This window comes from Mustela nivalis, assembly GCF_964662115.1.
Source record: "Mustela nivalis genome assembly, chromosome: 12".
NCBI lineage: Eukaryota > Metazoa > Chordata > Mammalia > Carnivora > Mustelidae > Mustela > Mustela nivalis.
The window spans coordinates 84,862,456-84,887,715 of record NC_139031.1 but is presented as its reverse complement, the minus strand read 5'-3'; the positions used below and the strand labels follow the sequence as shown (position 1 = coordinate 84,887,715).

General features: G+C 42.0%; 1 protein-coding gene across 20 annotated transcripts in view; it reads left to right on the top strand.

Moving 5' to 3' along the window:
* The window catches only part of SRPK2 (SRSF protein kinase 2), a 252,202-nt gene that overhangs the window by 165,932 nt on the left and 61,010 nt on the right, over window positions 1-25,260 (top strand). For 16 of the 20 annotated variants that reach the window (XM_082691879.1, XM_082691876.1, XM_082691874.1 and 13 more), the window contains one exon: window positions 6,312-6,463. The exons of the other annotated variants lie outside the window; for them this stretch is intronic. In XM_082691879.1, the coding sequence (XP_082548005.1) occupies window positions 6,312-6,463 (152 nt within the window). The remainder of the gene's footprint in view (window positions 1-6,311; window positions 6,464-25,260) is intronic. 20 annotated transcript variants of the gene reach the window in all.

Here is a 25,260-nt window from a genome sequence, read left to right as displayed (position 1 = left end):
TTTTTATATATTTATTTGACAGAGAGAGATCACAAGTAGGCAGAGAGGCAGGCAGAGTGGGGGATGAGGTGGGGAGCAGGCTCCCTGCTGAGCAGAGACCCCCGACTGGGGGCTCAATCCCAGGACCCTGGGATCATGACCTGAGCCAAAGGCGGAGGCTTTAACCCACTGAGCCACCCAGGCGCCCCTGCATTTCTTTTTATTGCTTAATAATATCACATTTTATTTATTCATTTATCAGTCAGTGCACATTTTTTGTCTATTATGAATAATGCTGCTATGAATATTTTCACACAAGACTACGTGGGGACATATGTTTTCATTTCTTTTGGGTATGTACCTGGAAGTGGAATTGTTGGGTTTTATGAGAAGTCTGAAGTCAACCTTCTTGGGAACTGCCCAGCTGCAGAGCAGCTGGGCCGTGTAACAGTCGTGCTGCAAATTCAGGGTTCTAATTTCTTTAGGCTCCCCAATACTTGTTATTGTGTGTTGTGTTGTGTTTTGTTTGTTTTTAAATTATACCCATCCTAATGGGTGTGAAGTGGTATCTCATTGTGATTTTGATTTTTCATTTCCCATACAGCTAGTGATGTTGAGCACCTTTCATGTGACTATTGGTCACTTACAGGTCATCTTTGGAAAATATCTCTTCTAATCTTTTTCCTTTTTTAAGTTGGGTTTGCCTTTTTATTGTCAAGTTGTAAGGGTTCTTTTTATTTTTGTTTTTAACATTTATTTACTTATTTTTTAAAAAGATTTTATTTATTTTTTTGACACAGAGAGAGAGAGAGAGAGAAAGATCACAAGTAGGCAGAGAGGCAGGCAGAGAGAGAAGGGGAAGCAGGCTCCCCACCGAGCAGAGATCCCGATGTGGGGCTTGATTCCGGGATCATGACCTAAGCCGAAGGCAGAGACTTTAACCACTAAGCCACCCAGGTGCCCCCTATTTTTAACAATTTTTAAAGATGTATTTGAGAGAGAGCACATGTGTGTACACACACATATGAGCTCAGGAGGAGGGGGAGAGGGAAGCACCCGATCCCGTGACACTGAGATTATGACCTAAGCTAAAACCAAAAGTTGTTGGCTCAAGCAAGTGTGCCACCCACCTGCCCCAAGTTCTTTTTCTTTTATTTTGTTTATTTTTACTTTTTAAAGATTTTATTCATTTACTTGACAGAGAGAGCACAAGCAGGGGGAGTGGTAAGCAGAGGGAGAGAGAGAAGCAGTCTCCTTGCTGAACAAGGAGCCCGATACGGGGCTCAATCCCAGGACCCTGGGATCATGACCCGAGCTGAAGGCAGATGCTCAACCGACTGAGCCACTCAGGTGCCCTCGAGTTCTTTTTATATTCTAGACATATAATACCCTTATCTTGTATGATTTGCAGGTATGTTCATCCTTTCTGTAGACTGGTTTTACTTTTTTGATTGCCCTTTGAAACACAAAAGTTCTGAATTTTAATCAAGTCCACTTTATCTTTTTTCTTTTATTGCATATGCTTTTAGTGTCATATTTAAGAAATGTTGCGTAGCTCTAGAGTAATGAAGGCAGTCAGGCTTCTGCCTTTGGTTCCGGTCATGATCTCAGGATCCTGGGATCAAGCCTCCCATAGCCTTACATCGGGCTCCTTGCTCAGCGGGAAGTCTGCTTCTCCCTCTCCCTCCCCTTCCCCTGCTTGTGTTCCCTCTCTCTCTGTCTCTCTGTGAAATAAATAAATAAAATCTTTTAAAAAAAGTCTTTGATCCATTTCAAATTAATATTTATGTTTGTGTGAGGTAGAGTTACAGCTTCCCCCCCCCCCCCATTTCATACAGATGACCAATTTTCCCATTACCATTTTTTTTGGAAGGAGCATTCTTTCACCATTTAATTGTGTGGGCCTCCTTGGCGAAAATATTTATGAGTTCCCTGCATGGCTTCTTAAGTGCTTCTAGTAATTCTTATATGAAATAACTTCTTGATGGTTTTCAACAGGACTGATGAAAAGATATTTTTTTAAATCTGTTGATAAATTTTTTGAGTATGTATTTGCTGATAGAAACAGCTGCTGTAGAAGCCATGAGAAACCACTGTGAAGAAGCCAGCCTTAAAGATGGTGTGGCCTGGTCCACACAGCTGCCCTACAGCAGATTTACCAGGGCTTCTCCTGTGTGGAAGCAGTAACTAGGATGGATGGGATGAAAAAGAGAATGATTGGGACTATAACATTGTTCTGAGCCTTCCTATGCTGAGTTGAGTGATTTAATAGTTAGTGATAATTGATGTGAGGCAGGTTACTAAGAGAAGCCTTTTTTTTTTCTAAAAAGATTTTATTTATTTATTTGTCAGAGAGAGTAAGCACAGGCAGAGGCAGAGGGAGAAGCAGGCTCCCTGCTGAGCAAGGAGCCCTCGATCCCGGGACGCTGGGATCATGACTTGAGCCGAAGGCAGCCGCTTAACCAACTGAGCCACCCAGGCATCTCCAACTGAGCCACCCAGGCATTCCTGGGAGAAGCCTTAAAAAAAAAAAAAAAAATCACAGGGCACCTGGGTGGCTCAGTCAGTTAAGCGCCTGCCTTCACTTGAGTCAAAATCCTAGTGTCCTGGGATCAAGTCCCACATCAGGCTCCCTGCTCCTCGGGGAATCTGTTTCTCCCTCTGCTGCTCCTCCTACTCATTCTCTCTCTCCCAAATAAATAAATAAAATCTTAAAAAAGAAAAGAAAAGAAGGGAAAAGAAAAATCCAGTTATTGGGTGTCCAGGAATCTCTCCTGTGGGGTTGGTGATCTGAAGGGTCTAGCGTAGTGCTGGTCTCATTTGTAGTTCAAACTGTTCTAGTAGTCACATTAAAAAAAAGCAAAAAGGATCAGGTGAATTTAATTTTAATAATATATTTCATTATATCCCAAACATTATTATTTTAACAATGTAATAAATAATAATAATAATTAATAAGATATTTTACATTTTTTGTATGAAATCTTGGAAATCCAACGTGTAGTTTTACACGTACCTTGATTTGGATTAGTCACATTTCAAGTACCTGCATGTGGCCAGTGGCTGCTGATTTAGGCAGCATAGCCCTAGATCCTTCGGTATGATAGCTGGTTGGAATGTTACATCAGCATTTCTCAGCTTTCTTTATACTTCAGGGCACCCCGACTCATCCCTTTAACCTGAGAGAACTGACTGGCTTTGGGGGAGATTTCTGCCTGCCTGTTGATGTGGTCCTCACTGGAGGGGTGGGAGGTGCCTATTCATTGAGACCAGAGGGTCCGAGAATTTTGTTAAGCAATGTGGGCATCTCACCAGATGGGTGAAGAATAAGAAACTCATTGTGATGAAGGTATTTGAACCTCTCAAAGGAGAGAAAATGAGCCCATGGAAATTAGAATTTCTTTTCTCTTAACACAGATACAATCTATTCCACAGAGATGAAGCTAAAAACAGAAAATTTTGTGAGAGCAGTGGATCCCTAATGGGCATGGCTTTGTCCCCAGGGGTGTTATCCACGGCTGGACCCAGTTTTGATGGTCGCACCTGGGGGTGGGGGATAGGATGTTACTGACGTCAGCGGCTTGAGGCCAGGGATGCTGATAACATCCTGCCGGGGACAAAACAGCCCCTGCTACCCGGCCCAAATGTAAGAAATCGTAAAACAAGATCCTCCAGTTCTGTTCCCTAGTTTCTATAGGGAATAGAATGCATTTTCTTTTGAATTTGGAGAATCTCCTCGTTTGTTCATATAAAATTTCTAAGGAAGAAATAGCTAACTTTCAAAGTGTTTCTGACTGAGCAGACTTGTCAGCTGGGTAGATTCTGCTCACGGCCCTGAAGAATGAATGGGTCGCATGAGACCATTCATCTTGCTAACCTTCTCTTCCCTCCGGAGAAGCCGTGGGATGGGTGCAGTCCTCCCCTGCCTCCCCCTCCTCGGACCTCTTTTCTGTCCAGTACATTCCACTTGCAGTAAGAGCACATATGTTAACAAGAGAAGGAGCATCTGCAAGGCTGCCAGAAAGATGATCACACTTGCATAAGGTCTGTTGGATGTATTTTTGGACGTATTCTGGCAGTGATGTGGGTGTTTGGTTGTGACTCTTCCCTTCCAGGGCTTCATCATGAGCAGTGGTTAACTCAGAATAGGATCACCACCACGCTCCTAATGTTTGTCACCCAGAGGGCTGTAACTTTGAGTCTTCATAAATTCTAGCAAGTAGAAATCAATACAAGTCATTTTTTTTTTTTTTTTAATTTATTTGACAGACAGATCACAAGTAGGCAGAGAGGCAGGTAGAAAGAGAGAGAAGAGAGGAGGAAGCAGGCTATCCGCGGAGCAGACAGCCCGATGCGGGGCTCGATCCCAGGACCCTGGGATCATGACCCGAGCCGAAGGCAGAGGTTTTAACCCACTGAGCCACTCAGGCGCCCCTCAATACAAGTCATTTTCAGCTCATAAGCATTCGTTAGTTCTGCCGAAGGTGGTCCTGATTGCCAGCGTTCGCTGGTGACTGCAAATGCTGCCTCTTCCTGGTGACTGCTAGTGTTTCTGCTGCTTTCAACCCTTGCCCCCCCCTTTGTTGCTTGTGACAATGTGAGTGTTGGGGACGAACCACATAAATGAACTGTAGCTAACTTAGGCTTAAGGCAATATAGTAAATGCTATTTGGAGGATCTTAGATGTGGCAAGAATTTAGAGGTCCAGCTTAGAAGGGGTCACTGGTCAGGGCAGCTCTGCTGGCCCTGCCTCGTACCAGCAGCTGCAGATGAACTTGCGCCCTGTGACTGCTGATCCGAAGGCACCAGGGCTCTCAGGTGACCTCTAGCTGTCTGTGCCCTCACCTGTACCACCAGGAAGAGAGCACATCTGGAAGCTGCCTTCCACTGTGCAGAGAATAGTGATGTCTTGAAGGGTGTTTTTAGAAGGGGAGCCATGAATACTGGGCAGACCAAAGCCGAGCACTGGTCTCCCACATTAGGGCTTGTGGGATTCCCCTGGCTCCCAGACTAGAGACCCCCTGCTCACCTACTGAAACTCTCTCTGGGAAACGCAGATACCTTCTGCAGGGTATCCGCACATCCCCATTTCCTACCCACGCAGCTCTGGTCAGCTCAGGGAGGGCAGTGGTGGTTCCACTGCTGGGGCAGCTTGTCTTAGTTGAAGGGAGAGATGTGGTTCTATGCCTGTGTTGTGACCTTAGGTTCAAGTTTCAGAAGGACATGGTTAGAAATAGCAGTTACATTTTATAGTAAGTGAAAGCTTGATTTTGTAGGATTGCAATATGAATGCATTATTTATTTAAGCAAATATATTCAGTATGCTCTTGAGTTTCTAGATTCCTGAAAGAAGGTTTATATATGTAATCTCTCAAGCTTAAAAATGTTTTTTCTTTACAGGTTTTCTTAACTTTTGTAAAAGAGCATAATTAATCATCATTGAGCCTTTATATGATAATTAGAAATGACCATTTTGCAAACCTTGCAAACCTGGCATTAATATATGGACAGTATCTATGTTTGACAATGGGTATTTTCTTTGTTTAATTTCCAGTTTGGGGACAGTGTTCTTGATAAGCAAGGTTGATCAATAACTGTGAATTCTGTGATGAAAATGACTGTACATCAGCTACAGTGTGTATTAATCAGCTTTTATTTTTTTATTTTTTTTATTTTTGTTAAAGATTTTATTTATTTATTTGTCAGAGAGAGAGCGAGCGAGAGTGAGCACAGGCAGACAGAGTGGAAGGCAGAGTTAGAGGGAGAAGCAGGCTCCCTGCGGAGCAAGGAGCCTGATGTGGGACTCGATCCCAGGACGCTGGGATCATGACCTGAGCCAAAGGCAGCTGCTTAACCAGCTGAGCCAGCCAGGCGTCCCTTAATCAGCTTTTAGAAGCATCCAGGAAACCTAACCATATTCTTACTCTTTCTATAGGATTTCATTTTTAAATAATGGAAACTAAGCCCTTTTTTACGTTCAGGGCTGCTTTCATCTGTGTTTTAATAATCTCTGTGGGATGTGTTCTTACTAATAAGGCTGTGTATCTTGGGGGGTAAGGGTGAATACTCTTTCTCTTTTGCTTATATTTTATAATCTTGTCAGGACTTAAGAAATACTAAATCTTTGAGTGAAAATATGTCTGTAAAGTATAATCTTTCCTCCTGACCTGTTTGTTGAAACATTACTTGAATTCAGCTAGAATGACAAAGTGACGTTAATCAAATCTTCTTAGTGTGTTTTATTTTTTGTCTTGTATTAAGAAACGCTCATATGTGTCCATCATGCAAGATTGACTACTAAGTAAACAGGAATTTTCCTTCCACTGTTTCAGGCCGGAGCCTCAGCAGAAAGCTCCCTTAGTTCCTCCACCGCCCCCCCCGCCGCCCCCGCCGCCCCTGCCGGACCCCACACCCCCAGAGCCGGAGGAGGAGATCCTAGGATCCGACGATGAGGAGCAGGAGGACCCTGCCGACTACTGCAAAGGTGATATGCTCGTGGGGTTTGTCAGGCCGAGCGAATGAGGCTGATCGCTTGGTCTTTATTTTTTTTTTATTTATTATTTTTTTAAGATTTTATTTATTTATTTGACAGAGAGAGATCACAAGTACACTGAGAGGCAGGCAGAGAGAGAGAGAGGGAAGCAGGCTCCCTGCTGAGCAGAGAGCCCGATGCGGGCCTCGATCCCAGGACCCTGAGATCATGACCTGAGCTGAAGGCAGCAGCTTAACCCACTGAGCCACCCAGGCGCCTCCGACGCTTGGTCTTTATTAAATTAACCTCTTGGTGTCAGTATCATTTTTAATTTCTGGGTCATTGAATATAGAATGATACCCCAAAATGTAAGAAACATCAGAAGGAAAACTGTATCCGATAGAAAATATATACATACGTACATTCACACTGAGTACTTACCAGAGGATTTAAATCTACTAATAGAATTAAAGATAGTATTAAGCAACAATTAAAGATAAAAACGGAATAAGCCATCTAGGAAGAACATGGAGACTTGAAGTTACCAGGCTCCTGAGGGGGCCAGTTTAACTCTTGTGCAAGACTTTTGACTTCACGTTTTCAGGCTGCTAAGACTAACAAGGAACCAGCCCTTTCTCTGTATAGCATTGAATTACATAGTATTCATTGTCTGTGGAAAGAAAGCCTGTTCATTTGTTTACAGAAACAGGCATTTTCCTGGCATTGTGCTAAATGAAAAAGACATTCTGTGGGTTCTACCATTGTGTGACATAGTGGATTATATTTTTAGCTGTGATTTTGCAGAAGACACAGAAATTACTCAAGTGAGGGGCGCCTGGGTGGCTCAGTCAGTTAAGCGTCTGCCTTTGGCTCAGGTCATGATCCCGGGGTCCTGGAATCAGGTCCCGTATCAGGCTCCCTGGTCAGCAGAGAGTCTGCTTCTTCCTCTGCCTACTGCTCCCTCGGCTTATGTGCACGGGCATGTACTCTGTCTCTGACAAATTAAATAAAATCTCTAAAAAGAATTACTCAAGCAAAGTGTTGCTGTATTGATGTTTCCTAAAGATTAAGAACATAGAGTTAAACTCCTTAAAACGCCAAGCGTATTGTATGATGATTATTGAGAACAGTGGGATCCAGACTCTATACTTGGTGTAGATGGGACTCTGAGAATGCAGGAGAAGGGAAGTTGCTGTGCCCATTTGACTCCTTTTTTTACTTAACTTACTCATCTGGACTTTCACTCTGTCTAATAGAAAATTATCACAGTCTGATAGTCTGAGCTTCTGAACATTTGATGAAACACTGATTTGCTACAGATTAAGATAGATGTAAAGCAGATTCTGTACAGAATAATAATAGATGGTAGAAGATGGATACCTGTTTAGGCCATAGAGCATTAATGTCTCTCTGGCTTTGTAGTGTCACTTACCTCGTGATTACAGGCCATTCATGTATTGGTTATGAGAACATTGTGCTTTTTAGTTACCTATTAGGAGGAAGAGAAAATTATGTTCTGCTGTAAAAGTTTAAGAACCAATCTTCCACTCTGACCTCATTGTTCCAAGAATGGGTTTCTACATGTGGAATCTGTGTTTTCTTTAGGAAAAGGAGTAGATCTTCAGCATTTTTATGAGGAGTGATTGTGACCCCACAGGAGTCTGTGGAAAGGTGAAAAGAAGAGGTTTTGTATCCCCCCTCTTAATCTGCATTTCTTGGTTCATAAATGAAGTTGTTTGAAAAGGAGATGTGGACAGTTGTCTTTCAATTTTACTGCTTAGGCCAGAGCATTAGGTTGGTTCTGTAGGAACATTTCTTTTTAGCACAAGGGCCCCACAGTGCTAGAATGAGAGCCCTTTACCTCACATCTGGCTCTGAAGCATGTGGGTCGGAAGATGTAACCAGTGCTCTTGTTTATCCCTTTCCAGTCTGTAGATCCACACAGTGGACACCTCAGACCAAAATACAGGCCCGTGAATGAAGGATTTCACAGTCAGGGCTGATTTTAGGTAACATTTACTGAACTCTAAACATCTTAGAGTATTAAAGTCAGCCTCACTAAAGCATGTGCGAGAGAGAAGTTTCTCTCTCTCGCTCTCTCTCTGTCTTTCCTGATTTTGCTGTTACTTGTGCGTCTAGTCAGTATTACACATACCAGATGCTTTACTCTGTGAATTTTGTATGTAGATCAGAACACTTTGTCCAAGGTAACCAAAGTAAATGCATTCAAGGAGTCTGTGAAAATGATTGGGAATGTCTGGGACTAGAACTGCGCCCCACCCCCACCCTCCAGCCCTGAATAGTTTAAATTTCCAACATGCTGCCTATTCACCCCTGAGTTATTTAGCATATTTGTCCACAATCAGGTACATTCTTCTTTATAAGTACAATGCAACCATCAAGATCAAGAAGTTAACATTGTAATAGTTCTGCCGTACATTCCTCGGACTCTGTTCAGGTTTTGCCAGCTGCCAATATTGTCCTTTATGTGAAACCAGTTCTTCTCAGAATCATGTTACGTTTGTTTTCTTGTGTTAAAAAATAAAATTCAACTGAATAGATTTGGAGATCTAGTTGGCTTTATTAAGCTTTTCACGAATTGGACAGCATCTGTAATCCAGCAAGTGGAGTTGCTCCTCGGAGTTGTGACAGAGAGCTTTCTCTGGGAAAGAGGGTGAGTCTTGGAGTTACTACCAAGAGGAAGGATTATTTCCTGCCAGGATTTTTTCCTTCGAATGAGGAGAGCGGAGAGCAGAGAGTGAGGTGGCAGCATTTTTATCATGCAGATTACCTCACTGTACTTATCAGGAAACTCCTGGTTGACTCCTAAAAGGTCACATTCCTGGGGTAGTTTGAAACTATAATTCAGTCTTGGTTTGCCCTGTTGGGGGACAAATGACTTGTTGGGCTTGTTTTTTTCTTTGTGAACACTTGTTTCTTTAATCTGGAATAGTTCCTTAATCTTTTCTTGGCTTTCATGACCGACATTTTTGAAGATTGTGGTCAGTTATTTTGTATAATGTTTTTTAATTTGGTAAACTTCTTTATTTTGTAGATTTTGTTTGTTTGTTTTTAAAATAATCTCTATACCCGAGGTTGAACTCCAGCTAACAGCCCTGCGAGTAAGAAAGGCGTGCTCTGCTGACTCAGCCAGCCATGTCCCCTCCCCCCCATGTTTCTTAGTTTGGAGTATCAGAAAAGTGTTGTGAAGCACCTGGGTGGCTCATTCTGTTAGGCATCTGCCTTTGGCTTGGGTCATCATCCTGGGGTCCTAGGCTCAAGGGGCCCGGCTCTCTGCTCTGTGCTCAGTGGGGAGCCTGCTCCTCTCTCTCCCTCTGCTGCTCCCCCTTCTTGTATTCTCTTGCTCTCTGTGAAGTAAATGAATAAAATCGTTTTTTAAAAAAAAATCCAGAAAAGTATTGCTCTTTGGGAAGTGTTCTCTTAGCACGTTATTTTACCAAGAAGCGCAGTGTTTTGGTTTATACCATTGGAGTTGATGTGGTCACTTTGTTTAGCACAGTGTCTGCCAGATGATCTGTTCTGTGAAGTTACTTTTTCCCGCTGGTCGTAAATACAGATTTTATTGAGAGTTACTTCTTTGAGACTGTTTAAGTACCCTCTTGTCAACAAATATATTTCCTTCTTTCTCTCCTTTCTTTCTCTTCCTGTCTTCTATTCCTTCCATCTGTCTCCCTGTCTTGTCTGTCTGGCTATGTCACATGGACTCATTCATGGACTTCCCTATTCAGTGAGTTCTAATCAGTTCCTCTGCTTATTTGTTTGGGTGCGTGGCTTATCCCACATTTGGCCATTAGGAGTTCTTTCAGGTTGATTCTGTGTCCTTTCTAGATGTCCTTGTCATTCTTTGAGCACTTGCTTACTTTCAAGTATAGCAAACTGTTCCATGCTTGTATTTTCCCTACCCCAGCCCTGGAGTCCACTCTTCCTACAAGGATCTCTGGTCTCTTTTAGGGGAGGACAGGATTTAGAAAACAAGATCTGGGCATTGGATGTGATTATCATCACTGGGGTATCAGTGTTTGTAGATCTCTTAGCATAGGTCTAGGGAGACACACATTTTTTTATGTTTATATATATTTCTATATTTATGCTTATTTCTGTTTTACTTATGCATTGTGAATTTAATCAGATATGTGAATTTAATCAGGTAGCTCTAATTCCACTCTAATACCAGGGGATTCAGCCCAGTTTTCTCCCTTTCTGTATTTCTGGGTTTCTTTCTTTCTTTGACAGTAAGAGGCTAGGCTCTCATTATTCTCATTACATTTAATTATCTGATTAATTTTCTTGTACGTGATGAGTCACCGGTCGCTGTCTCTGCTTCAGAGGGCATCTCCCCCCTTTGTCCTTGCCTAGCCCATGATCCGATACCTGTGTCGCCCCACCCTGTCTCGTGACTGCGGACTGAATTGTTCGGGCAGGGGGAAGGGGAGGGATGGCTTTTGCAGTTTTTAGGGGTGGGTTTTACTTAGTCTGAGGAGGTGTCTTGTCTGTTTCCTGTCCCTTCTGTTTTCTTTGACTTCATTCCTAGAGAACCTCTGCCCTACCAACCACTTCTTAGTATTCACAAAGTAAAATAAAATGTCAACAACAAAACACAATACCTGTTTTATCTCTTCACAAAAGAAGTGTTTGTTCACCTCAGGAAATAGGTCGTGGGTTGGAGTGTGCAGTCACCTGGAATCCCAGTGTCCCACAGGAGCTGTGCTAAGCGTCTGGGTCTCTGCCCTCCTGGATCATTCATGACCAACCAACCTTCCTTTTCATCTCTTTACATGTCTTTCCCCATTCGAAACATAGGAAACCTCAGCTACCTGAGCCCAAAGGCCACTGTTTAGAGTTATAATATCGCTAACGCATTCTTCCTTGTTCCTTTTTACTTGGCTGTGCATTCTCTGTCTTCACGGCTGGCTTGTTCGCACTCCTTATATTTTTCATTCTCCCATCAGACGCAGGAGGACTGTGGACTTTGGTGTCTGAGTCCAGAATCCAGCTTCTCAGCTCAGAGAAGCCACAGTCAGGCTCTTTGCCCTCCAGGCGTCAGCTTCTTCATCTGTGATGGAATATCCTCTCCCTGTGTAATATGACACACAACCACATCATACCACCTAAGGTTTTATTAGGATGAAAATGGGACCAATACACCAAGTATGTGCCATACTGCCTGGTACATAGAAGGTGCTTAAGAAGCGTGAATTTTATTTCCCTCCGTCCTGCCCTTGTTCCTTCGTTCTCCTGCATTCGTTCCCTCCTGTGCTTTCATGCTGGTCCCCTTTGTGCCGCCCCTTTGGGGTCTTCGCTGCCTCACTGTGCCGGGCTTGTTGCCCCGGCCTCTGGAGAGAGAGAGCCATGTTACGTGGCCTCTCTCTCCGTGTCTCGTTTTGGTGTCTCCTCTGGTCAGTTGTCTCAGGCGAGAACTGTAGCAGCAGGCAGGGCAGTTTGTTCAGATTCCTGCTTCCAAGCCTGGAAGATAACAAGGGTCAGACACAGGGCAAGCCACTGAACAGACACTTCCGGGAGGCCCTTGTGCCTCATGCGCACGCTCCGTGAGTTTGAACATAAAGCCTCCTCGCCAGAGTGGAACCTGGTCGTTTAGGGAGACTGCGGCGCTGGTGGCTCTGCAGAGTGTGACCTCAGAATGGCTGGGGGTGCCCGCTGGATGTTCCTGGGCTGGACTGTAACCCCCGGACTGGGATTTAAACGAGGACAACCCGCACCCCTACGTATTTCAGAGCCTCGTCAGGCCCCGCTAAGGTACGTGGGTGCCTCTGCACCTCAAAGCCAGCACAGAGAAGTGCCTTCTGGTCGCTTCACTGTAGGTGACTGAGGTGCGTGAGGGGAATTACTGGCTTGGGACGGCCTTGTGTCTGAACGTTTCTCCCACCCTCAGCACAGGCTTGCTATGGGGACTGGTCAGTGGTGACGGTCAGAACATCATTTGATTAGATCATCCTGCCTGCCCTGCCTCCTTGGAGATCCTCGCCTAAATCGTTCTTCAGTAAATTGGCAACTTGTACACTTTCATCGGGTATTATTTCTGGAGACCTCGATTTCAACACTTTTGTGGTCTGACTTGGTAAGCGTGTGTCATTTCCTCAGAAAGGCCTTCTTTAAACCCTGAGTCACATCTTCCTTAGGCCCCTGCCTCTGCCCCCCACAAGAGCCTCCCAGCCCCCAGCTGGCACCAGGGTGTGTAATTCTACAGTTATTTTTCGGTTCATTTGTGATCTCCTCCTCCTCAGTTTGGAAGATTCCCTGTAGTCAGGGGCTGTGTATTGTCAGCACCCTCTGCGTGTGTACTCTCCGCAGTGCAATAAGTATTTTTGGTTGGATGAAGGAACTGTCTACAATGGATGGACAAATGACGCCGATACTTCCCGTGTGTCTCAGAAGGCCTGTCAAGAGTGAGGAGGTTGACATGCCGTGAAGGGGACACAAGTCAGAATACAGATTTCATTTCTTCCCTAGATCTTTTTAAAATGACCCGTAATGCTCCAGAGGTCTTATTTATTATCCACGTTTGAGTAGCTTCCAGTTGGTTCCTTTTGAAACTTAGAAATTTCTTCAAAAGGTAGGATAAACAGTATAAATATTCACACAGTATAAACATGTCTGATGACTTTCTTACACACAACTTGCCTTTCCATCTATGAAAAGTTTGGATTGGCTGAATTTTAATAACTCAATATTTCACATTGATGGTTATATGTTCTCACTGGCCTTGTCTTTCTACAGTGTGTGCCTTGGGACTATTATAGCTTTAGCTTGTCTTAAAATAAGAACACAGTACACCTTACATAGGGTTGCCTTAGAAACCAGTGTCATACAGCTTGTATTTTATAGAAGTGTCATCCTTAGTTTGCTTTTTTCCCTTTTTTTGGCAGGGTTGGGGGGAGGGTTATAAAAAGGATCACCTTTATTCATTCAGTTCTTTTCCTTATAAACCACTAAGGCTGTGCACACCTTAATCCTACCGTGGTTGTGTATGTTTTTAAAATTATTCGACTTAATTTGGCTTACCTGAAGCCTTAAAAAGAAACTCTGCTTATCTGTGTGAGAAAAGTCATAGATGCTCCTGAGTTAATCACAGAAGGCCTCATTATGTTTCTTTCGTGGAGACTGAGGACATCCTGACACCTGATAGGCCCGCCGGTGCTGCCAGTTGCCACTGACAGGGGGATGGATCACTAAGCGTTAGTTAGCGTGACGGTTCAATTCTTTGAGGCTTACTCTGTGTCAGGTGTTATGTTTTACCTCAGGGACTAGGAAGGTGAATTAGAAAGCAGCCCCGACTCCCCGGGAGTTCGTGGGCTTGGGACTTGCCGCTAGAGTAGGTAGAAGCCAGTCAGTCCTTCGTTGCTCTTGCCTTTGCAGTTCGTCCCTGGCACCTAGTAGAATAATGTGTGGCTTGTTGAGTAGTGACTGAAGAGGCCACATCGAGAAATTACTTAAATAGACTTTTTTACCTTTACTGTGTGGTTAATAATTATAAGAGGGAAAAGGAAGATTGGTGAGAGCTTTTAGAGGATTGGTGTATTTGGTTAGAGGTAAAAGACTTCCTAGAAGGTGTTAAAGGGGGCCCTGCCACTGGAGAATTATTGGACTTTACTGATGGCACAAGACACTTCTCTGATTCAGCCCTGGAGGCTGGAACCAGTGTTTCTGGGAAGCGCTGGAGGCTCTTGTTTTCCTAGCCCATGGTGAGCTAAAGGCTGATGCGTAGATTAGGTTGAAGAGGAATTTGGGAGCATCATGTAGAGGATGAAGATGAGGGAAAGAAATTTGTACATGAAGTAAATTAAAACACCGGGTAGTAAGATATGAAGGAACACAGATTAGTTCTGTGTCTATGTAGATTTCTTGAGATTTTCTGCACACGGGTCATTTATCATATCCCAGAGTGTCATGCAGATACTTGTTTTCCTCAACATTCTTTATGCATTTTATTTCTCTTTCTTGCTTCCTTGCTCCCTTGCCTAAGGTTGAATAGAAGTGTGGTAAGAGTGGACATCATCGATTGTTTCCGACCTTACGGTAGATGTGTAGGTATTTTTTAGCTCTCTTTGAAAGGTTGTGATGGATCATAGATTTAAATGTAAAGCTAAAATTATAAAGCTTAAAGTAAGATATCTTCACAAACTTGCAGTAGGGAAGATTTCTTAGAGAATATGCAAGATGTATTAACTACAACATAAAAATTAATATATTTGATTTCATCAAAATAAAAAAGTATTTGCAGATTTAAAGGCACTTTTAAAAATGAAAAGACTAGTCTCAGACTAGAAGAAAATACTGGTTACCTAGATAGCTGACAAAGAATGTGATTGGGAGAACAAGCATGGGAAGTCTGGAGAAATATTCTTCATGTTGATTAAGGTGTATACATTTGTCAAATATCAGGGAATTATGTAATAAGATGTTTGACTTCATTGTATGTAAATTTTAACTCCATTTTAAAATTTTTATTATTTTTTTACTTATTTGTCAGAAAAAGAGAGAGCGAGTGCACAAGCAGGGGGATCAACAGGCAGAGGGAGAAGCAGGCCCCTCACTGAGCAAAGATCCCAATGTGGGACTTGATCCTAGGACCCCAGGATCATGACCTGAGGTGAACACAGACACTTAACTGACTGGGTCACACAGGCGTCTCAGTTTTACCTCAACTTAAAAAATTGTTGCCATACCTAGTTAATGTGGATTATAGGATTTCTTGTTTGTGTGTGTGTGTGTGTGTGTGTGTGTGTGTGTTACCGCTTTGTCTTAATTTTTCTTGATTTTTTTGTACTAAGCATGCGTTTTTTTGTAAATAGAAAAAAAATGTTTAAAAAAGAAAAACAGAGTGAGAAGCCATTGCAGATTTTGCATGCGCAATGGCTGTATTTAAGAAAGATTCATTTGTCAATCTTGAATGCTTAGAGAGAGAAGATACATATAATGGAGGGGTCAGAAAGTAAGTAGCATCATAGAGGAAGCATCTCTGTCTTTGACAAAAGACTGACCATAGAGGACAGGGTCTTGAACTGTGTGTGGTGGGACTGGAAGAAGAGAGTGCATTCTGGACGTCTTTTTTTTTTTTTTTTTTTTAAAGGACTCTGAATTCTGAATCTGATTGCCATTTCTTCTTTGTTTAGGATGTTATTTGGCTATTAAAGAACTCAGAGCCAAATGTGCAACCCTCCTATTAAAAAATGAGCAAGAATTTCCAGCATTGTATTCTGTGTCCTAACTTCACTGCAGCATTATTCTATTTTATTTTTTTCAAGGCTATTTTTTCTTTGCCCCAATTTCCTTCTAATTTTGTATCTTTTACCGTGGTTTTATGAACTGCCTCAATTCCTTATTGGAAAGAGTGGATTTGGAGCTATTAACAGGAACAGTGAAATCACAGTTGGTCTGGGGAAATTTTGAGTTTGACTTTATTCATTTATTTAAAGACACTGGCGTAGATATCAAGAAGACAGCTGGAAATAGGAATCCGGGGCTCAGAAGAGCTGCTAGGAAATGGTGTAGTAAGGAAGCAACGCTGCTGGGGCACCTGGGTAGCTCAGGTGGTTAAGCCTTAGAGTCATGATGTAATGCTGGCAGAAGAGAGCACCTGGATGCTTTGCATTTGGGAGCCTCCTAAAGCCTGCCTTACCTCTCTTCCCTGGGTTGACTGTCATCTGTGGCCCTTATGTTGTAATAAAATGTAATCATGAGTATGACAGCCTTCAGGGAGTTCTGTGAGTTCTTAAGGATTAACTGTTGCAGCCAAGCCTGTCTTTGGAACCTGCAGAATTGCAGTTGGTGTCAGCGGCGGGGTCTCTGGGACTCCTCAGCTCCACGGTTCTGTGGTTCTTGTGACTCTTCCCAAACCTTGCACAAGAACTACAGATCTGATAGGAAAGCAAATCGTGGAAGAGATGTTAAGTGAATACAAAAGATGCAGTAAGGCTGTTCACTGACAGGCCTTTGGGAGAGGCCATGGAATGTAGGAGGAGAAGGAACAAGGTGAGAGAGAGAGAGCAGGCAGGGAGGTAGGAGAGCAGTCAGAACTGGGGTTCGGCTTGACATGGAGCGGATCGAGGAACTGGCAGACAGCAGCTGTTGGTCTCTGTGCGTAGTCAGTTGTGTAACTGGAGTTTTCCATTTTTTGGTGCAGAGGGGTCTTTTTTTTCTTTAAAGATTTTTTTTTTTTCCTTAGACAGAGGGAGAGATCACAAGTAGGCAGAGAGAGAGGGGAAGCAGGCTCCCCACTGAGCAGAGTCTGATGCAGGGCTTGATCCCAGGGCTGTGAGATCATGACCTGAGCCAAAGGTGGAGGCTTAACCCACTGAGCCACCCAGGTGCCCTGTGGGGTCTTAATCGTCTTCTCAATGTCTGTGGTTCTTGCCCTACCTGTAGGTCCTCTGCATCGTTGGCCATCGTTGGGTCTGCATGTCCCCAGAGGTGGGTGGCGTGGGATTGGGGCCAGTACCACCACATGCTGTCTGCCATGGACTTTCCCTCTCGCCTCTCTCAGCCTCTCCCTGACCCAGTGCTGCTGGTACCTGCTGTGAGATTGCTCCTGGCCATGCTGTGGGGCTGTCCTTGCTGTGCTGGGTGGCAGAGCAGGACCGGGTAGTGCAGCCCAAATTCCTCCTCTGTTTCCACTTAGTCCAGCAGAGGTCTGCACAGCATTGCCCTCGCTCCATTCCTCCCCGTCCCCCTGGTGCAAACACTTCCTACGGTCGCCCCACAGCCCCCTCCCTGCTTGTCTGCACTACGGGGCCCAGGAGGCTGGATCTCGGAAGAGTCTGCAGGCCATGTGAGAGCTCACTTCTCCGTCCAATCCTCTCCCAGTCCACTTACCAGCTCACTGGACCGTAACTTCCTTTACTTTCCTTCTTTGACCCCAAACTGATACATTCTAGCTCTTTGGGCCTGTCTACCAGTTCTCTCAGTGGGCCCCAAGCATGTTTGATTCTTTTGGGACCTAAATTAGGATTTTGAAAACATTTACAAACAGAACCAAGTAATGAGACAAGTTTTTAGAATAATTTATTTTCTCTTTTTTTGAATTTATTTTTACTAAGGTATAATTGACATACAACACTCTGTAAGATGTACATTGTGTAAGTAAGGTGTTCACTTGATACATTGGTATACTGAACTGTGATTACTACCTTAGTGTTAGGTAACACTTTTATCATGTCACATAATTATCATTTCCTTTTCATAGTGGGAACGATTACAGTCTAGTCTCTTAGCAACTTTGAAGTTTACAATAGAGTTGCCTGTGTTTTTTATTTCTCTCTTGAGGCGTGTATAAAAAAGAGCTGTATTCTTAAGAGTTCCTTATCCAGATCCCTCTCTCGCTCCCTCTTAGCATTGATATTCTGAATTGGTAGGATGGATTGGGCAGGGTGATTTTCCTATTTATCTGTACCAGATCCTGTTTTAACCTAGAACTGAAAAGACTGAAATGAAGTAAAGCAGTTTTAGATTTTGTTGAAGGGTTTTTCTTTTTCTTTTTCCTTCTATTTGGTATTGATTAGCAGTACTTGAAAGCTTGCTTTTTTTTTTTTCCCCCTCATACAGTTTTCTGTATTGATTACAATAGCCCCCCAACCCCAAACCACTAGGGTTATGTTCCAGGACCCGCATGAATGCCTGAAGCTGCAGGGAGTGGCAAACCCTATATATACGTTTTTCCTATACATACATGCTTGTGATGAAGTTTAAGTTCTAAATAAATCAGGCACAGTAAAAAGATTAACAACAATAATAAAATAGAACAAGTATAATAATATACTGTAATCAAAGTTATGTGGTCACGTTCTCTCTCTCTCTCTCTCTCTCTCTCTCTGAAAATGTCTTATTGTTTTCTGTTCTCCCTTCTTGTTTTTGTAGTGATGTAAGATGATAAAATAGCCTCCTTCAGGGCATCCTCGGTGGCTCAGTCTGTTAAGTTTTTGCCTTCGGCTCAGGTTGTGATCTCAGGGTCCTGGGATCGAGCCCCGTGTTGGCTGCCTGCTTCTCCCTCCCCCTTTGCTTCTCCCCACATGCTTGTGCTCACTCTCTGTCAAATAAATAAATAAAGTCGTTAAGAAGAAAAAAAAAGAAGCCTGCTAGATGAGATGAAGTGAGGTGAATGATGTAGGTATCGTGACCTCATGTTAGGCTGCTTGTTGCTCATCTGGTGACATGCAGAGGGAGGCTCACCTGCTTCCCAGCTGCGGTTGGCCATGCTAGTGCAAACAATGGAAGGGGGTACTTTACATAGAATTTACCACTTTAGAAGCTACAATTCATTGTTTTTCAGTATATTTACAGATTGGGCAACTATTAGCACTAATTCCATAACATTTTCATCAAAATGAAACCAAAAAAGAAACATGTTCATTAACAGTCAGTCCTCATCCCCATTCTTCCCAGTCCCAGGCAACAACTAATCTACTTTCTTTCTTTATGGATTTGCTTATTCTGGACATTTCATGTAAACAGAGTCCTGTAGAACGTAGTCTTCTGTAGCTGGCGTACTTTGCATCTTTTTAACTTTGGTCCATGTTGTAGTGTATGTTACTACTTTATACCTTCTTACACTGCAATATGCTGTGCTTGAGATGTATTACATTTTGTTTGTCCATTTATCAGTTGATTTACATTTGGTCTCTCTCTTTTTTTTTTTTTTTTTTTGGCTACTAATAATATGCTACTGTGTGTGTATGTATGTCTGTGTGTGTGTATGTGTGGGTATTTGTATCTGAGTTGTTTTTTTTTTTTAATGATTTTATTTATTTGAGAGAGGGAGAGAGATCACAAGTAGGCAGAGAGGCAGGCAGAGAGAGGGGAGGAAGCAGGCTCCCTGCTGAGCAGAGAGCCTGATGCGAGGCTCGATCTCAGGACCCTGAGATCATGACCTGAGCCAAAGGCAGAGGCTTAACCCACTGAGCCACCCAGGTGCCCCTGTATATGAGTTTTTAAATGGGTGTGTTTTCATTTTCTTGGGTATGCGTAGGAATGGAATTGTTTTGGGGTCATATTTTAACTCCATGTTTAAATATCTTGAGGAATTGCCGGACTATTTTTTTGAAGAAACTACATATCACCGTATATTCTTACCAGCAGTATATGAAGGTTACAGTTTTTCCACATCCTTGCCAATACTTAACTCTTTTGTAGCAATGCTAGTGGTACTGAAGTGGAATCTCATTGTTATTTTGACACAGATTTTTTTTTTTTTTTAAAGATTATTTATTTATTTGTCAGAGAGAGAGTGAATGAGAGCGAGCACAGGCAGACAGAGTGGAAGGAAGAGTCAGAGGGAGAAGCAGGCTCCCCGCGGAGCAAGGAGCCCGATGTGGGACTCGATCCCAGGACGCTGGGATCATGACCTGAGCCGAAGGCAGCCGCTTAACCAACTGAGCCACCCAGGCGTCCCGACACAGATTTTTTTTTTAAGGTTTTACTTTTAGGTAATCTCTAATTCTGACATAGGGGTCGAACTCACAACATACTCTTCTAACTGAGCCAGCCAGGAGCCTCTGATTTCATTTTCCTCTTCCCTTTTTTTCCCCTTCCTCCCTCCCTCCCTCCCTCCCTTCCTTCCTTCCTTTTAAAGATTTTTATTTATTTGAGAGAGAGAGTGAGCATGAGATGGGGAAGGAAGGTCAGAAGGAGAAGCAGACTCCCCACTGAGCAGAGAGCCCGATGCGGGGCTCGATCCCAGGACCCTGGGATCATGACCTGAGCTGAAGCAGAGGCTTTAACCCACTGAGCCACCCAGGCACCCCTTATTTTCTAAGTGATTATTGATACTGATCATCCTTTCATATGCTTATTGGCCATTTCCATATCTTCTTTGGCATTGCTATTTGTGTATATGTGTGCATGTACTCAGATGAAAATTCCATTATTCCTGAGCTCATGGTTCATAATAACACATGTTCTCATTATGAGGGTCTGTGAGAACTTTTCTCCACTCTCAGTACATGGGAAAGCCATACTGCTACCCTCTCCTAATTTATTATTAATGATTTTAGTAATGTTAAAAGTTCAAACCAAGTGGAAAGTAAGCAAAATAAGTTCTCACTTTAGTTCCAACACAGTATTCGCAGTCCATTTTTCCAAGGTGAATTTAAAGGGTGCTCAGTCAGTTGGGCTTTGGACTCTTGGTTTCAGCCTGGGTCATGGCCTCAGAGTTGTGGGATCAAGCCCTGCATCAGGCTTTGTGCTGGGTGTGGACTCTATTTGGGGTTCTCTCTCTGCCCCACCCCAACCTTTTCTCTTAAAAAAAAAAATGTTTCCTAGGTGTCCTCACAGAAATTAATGTATGTATGTATGTGTGTGTGTATATATGTGCATATATATATAAATTAAATGTATATGTATATATGATATATATATATAATGTATATGTATATTCGTATGTGTATAATTTCCATAAATGAAATTAATCTGTGCATGATCCTTATCATGCTATTTTTCTTTCAGTAATATTTATGGATACAGTTCCATGAATCTAAATTTAGTTCTGCATCATTATTTTCTGCATAATATTATATTCTGTTTATTTACTTTAATTTTGATACTTAAATGTCTCCCCCTTTCGGTGTTGTAAATAATAGTACTGGGAACTGCTTGTGTATTTATCTTATGGGTTTGTTTTGAGCATGAATGTTTACATGGGATTAGCTGGTTTGATGCATAGTACATTTTGACTTGAGAACATGTCACCATTGGGGGGTGGCAGGCTCAGTCAGTGGAGCTTGCAACTCTTGCACTTAGGGTTGTGAGTTCGAGCCCCACATTGGATGTAGAGATGACTTAAAAATAAAATCTTAGAGGGGAAAAAAGTCACCAGTTGCTCTTCAGAAATATTATATTGATTTATACATTTACCACGAGTACATGAGGGTACTCCTATGAGGGTTCCACATAGCACCACTATACAGTGTCACCAGTAAACTCTGTTTTTATTTTACTCATTTGATTTTTCATAAGATTGGCCAATTGTATTTAACATTTCTAAAGTTAATTGTGTCCTTCATATTTTTTTGACCATTGGGTTTTTAAAGCTTGATTTTATTCTTTTTGTGTCATGTGAACTTGTGTTTCTTTTTCTAAAGGTTTAGTTCTTTTATAATAATTTCATCATATCTTGATTAGGCTTTACTCTTTTGTCCTTTTATATGCTAACTAAAATCATTCTACATAGCTTTGTGACTTTCATCGATTCTTTCAGGCTACTCAGCTCTTTTCACTATATCACTCATATTCACTGTGAACCTTTAAACTTAAATCTCGCATCAGACTTCCAGACCAAAGTTCTTGCTGGGAGAATAGTAATTTTTCCTCTATTAATAATACACTGAGATGGTAAAGTTCTCTCCAAGGCTGTTAGGTCTGAGGCACAGAAGAAGCAGTTTTCAGGAAGGAAGGATCTAGTAATAGCAGTATTCACTTAAGCCACAGTTTGAGGAGGATGAAGGTTAAGACCGGGTCAGTGACCTACCTGCAGGGAGTGCCCTAGAGACCCCTCCAATGGGGTCATGGAGATGACCAGGTGTTCTAGATTGATCATAGCAGTTCCTTGGGTAAAATGAAAACATTTTAACTTGCTGGGGGCGAGGCATATTGGTTACCCAATTAACAAGGAAAAGTTGACTTTAGGACAGGATCCCTTGAACACATTTCTAGGAAGAAGAGAAGAAATCTCAGGGCACCTGGGTGGCTCGGTGGGTTAAAGCCTCTGCCTTCAGCTCGGGTCATGATCTCAGGGTCCTGGGATCAAGCCCCACAACTGGCTCTCTGCTCATCGGGGAGCCTGCTTCCCACTCTCTCTGCCTGCCTCTCTGCCTGACTCTCTGCCTACTTGTGATCTCTTTCTGCCAAATAAGTAAATAAAATCTTAAAAAAAAAAAAAGAGAGAAGAAATCTGAAGAGAAGTTGAAGGGCTAGCAAAGAAAGAATTGAATGAGTGAATTTTGGAGATAGTATTGGAGAGGTTGAGATTACCTCTTTCTCGCAAAATAGGGAGGTTTTACATAGCTGTTGTGGTAAGCAGAATAGTGACTGTCTGGCTATTGTTGAATAATGAATTATCGCAGAACTCAGCAGCCTTATGCCAGCTTTCAATTTTGCTTATGATTTTATGGATCAGGAATTTGGAAAGGGCAAAAGCACGATGGTTTGCCTCTGCTGCATGGTGTCTATGGCTTTAGCTAAGACATCTCAAAGGCTTGAAGTGACTTGATGGCTGGGGACTGGAATCATCTGGAAGCATACTTACTCTCACATATCTGGTCCCTGGGACAGAGGAATGGAAGACTGGAACTGTCAGCTGGAACCCTGCCATGTGGCTTGGCTTCCTCATAGCATGGCCACCTCAGAGTAGTCACGCTTCTTCCCTGGTGACTCAGAGTTCCAAAGGCAGACATCCACCTTTTAAAGTCAGGGCTGTGTTGCCTTTTACAACCTAGCTTCAGAAACCATGCAGCCATTCATGCTACATTCTTCTGCTCAAAGCATTTTGAAAGCCGATCAGATCCACAAGGAAGAGAAGTAGAGTCCATTTCTTAATGATAGAACTTCAGGGTTCTAGAAGACCAAGTGGTTTGGAAGATATTGTGTCCTTTTTTGAGGAATATGATTTGTTGGAAGAATGTCACAAGAACTTAATGAAAGGACATTGCAGCTTCCCATGAATGTTTAGCTAGGTTTATTTTTTAGCTAGGTTTATTTTTACTTTTCCTAGAGCATAAATTCATTTAATACTCTCTTTGTCTGGCATAAATTCAAAGTGCTCAGCCTAAAGCCCACTAACTGTATCAAATTGCTATGTCTGGTGCCTCATAAAGGAGTATGCACAAGTTGGTACATGAGTTGGGCTTTCTCAAGATGATTAAACTAGAAAGCATTCTTTGCTTTTGGATTATAAATCTAGATGGGACTTCAGATTGAGGCTCAAAGTAAGTTCTGTTTTCTATATATATGTTAAAGATCTTTTCTATATATGTGTTGAAGATCTTTTACTTACTATATTTGTAGTCCTTTGACTCTAATACCTATGTTCTTTTCCCCATTTTAAAAATTTCTTAAGAATAATTGAGAATTTGGATTATACACAATGTTTCTTCTTCATTTTTTCTAAAAGATGTAACATCTGCTTGGGAAGACACCTGCAGTTGTGTGGTTGAGCCTGACCTTGCTGTGCACTTCGGTATATCCTTGCTGTCTTATAGGAGCCAGAAATAACAAGGGCCTTGACTTCGTAAAGGAGTGTAGTCTTTCAGTTATATATTGGTATCTGAGTGCGTGTAATTATGGGCTTTGGATTCAAATGGCCAGGGAACTGCGTTCAGGTTACTTTTACTTGAAAAGTTTCTTAGTTACTAAAGGAAATCTCATTGTTTTGTTTTTGTTTTTGTTTTTTGTTTTCAGATTTCTGAATTCTGCTTTTACCCAATTAAGATGTTCTCAATTGTTTTCCCAGATCAGTTGTTTTCCCAGTTCATATATTAATATATTTGAACTTATCTAGAACATAAAGAACCAAGAATGAGCCCAGAATCTTTGAGTACATATGAATAATGTCCAAGTTCTTGTACTATAAAGCTCATGTTTACTAAAAGGGGAGAGTAACGCCCTTTCAGAATTTCAAATAATATATATATATATACTCTTCCTTTGCCCAGAAAGCAAGTAAGGAGAAGGCTAAGAACAAGAAACAAGATATAAAAGCTGGAAAGATCATGAAACCCCAATAAACACTGCAGTCTTAATCTGCTTGATATAGTGATAAAATTTTTAGGCAGAATGACCACATCTTATCGGAGGAAAATCAGATTGTTATCAGACTTTTGCACACCAGTGTTGTAGGACAGAAGACAATAGCGTAATGCATTTGACATACTGAAGGAAAGAGATTCTGAGCCAAGTATTTTGTATCCAGTCACACTGACCTTCAGTTCTAAAGGTCCCATGTAAACTGTTAGGTACATGCAAGTCTTGAGGGAGTATTTTTCTCTGAGAAATCTGTTCTTCAAAAAATTAACTGCAGACAACCAAAATTAATGTAGAGGGATAGACATAAAGACTGATTGCATTAAATGACAAAATTATACCTGAAAAATTACAGCTCTATCAGCCTCCGGAGTATTTATCTTACAACATACTATTAAGTAGGTGTATTAGCTAGATGCTCAAAAGGACTTTGAAGAATCAGTATTTACTTTCTTTTGACTATATTTTTCAATTTAAGGGTAAATTTTATAACAACATATTTAATAGAGCAATGGTTTAGATTCTCCTATCAAAGACACATGAAGAGATAAATGGCTGTGCCTGGCACTGTGTGAGAAACAACAGAAAGTATTAGTAATAGATACAAAATGTGTCTGTGAACTCTTTAGCTGTGAATTCTGAGATTTGTAGATTATTGTATGTAAAATATATTTTTAGTGAAATTGCAATATTGTATGTATATGTATGAGAAACTCATAAACATGAGAAACATCCATTAACCATTTATAATCTGATGTTAACTCCTCTGCATTTTACGGTCTACCTACCTTCAAGGTGCATTTATAGAATACTATGTTCTAAACCATTCTTCCTGGATTAAGAAGTGATTCAGAAGTATTCTAGACTACAGACTGTAGAGATTAGGCTTTTAGAGTTTGCCTTGCTCCACCATGGGATTTGCATGTCCACTGTGGGCTCTGGCATTCCTTTCTTTCTTTTTTTTTTTTTTTTAATTTTTTTTCTTTTAAAGATTTTATTTATTTATTTGACAGAGAGAGATCACAAGCAGGCAGAGAGGCAGG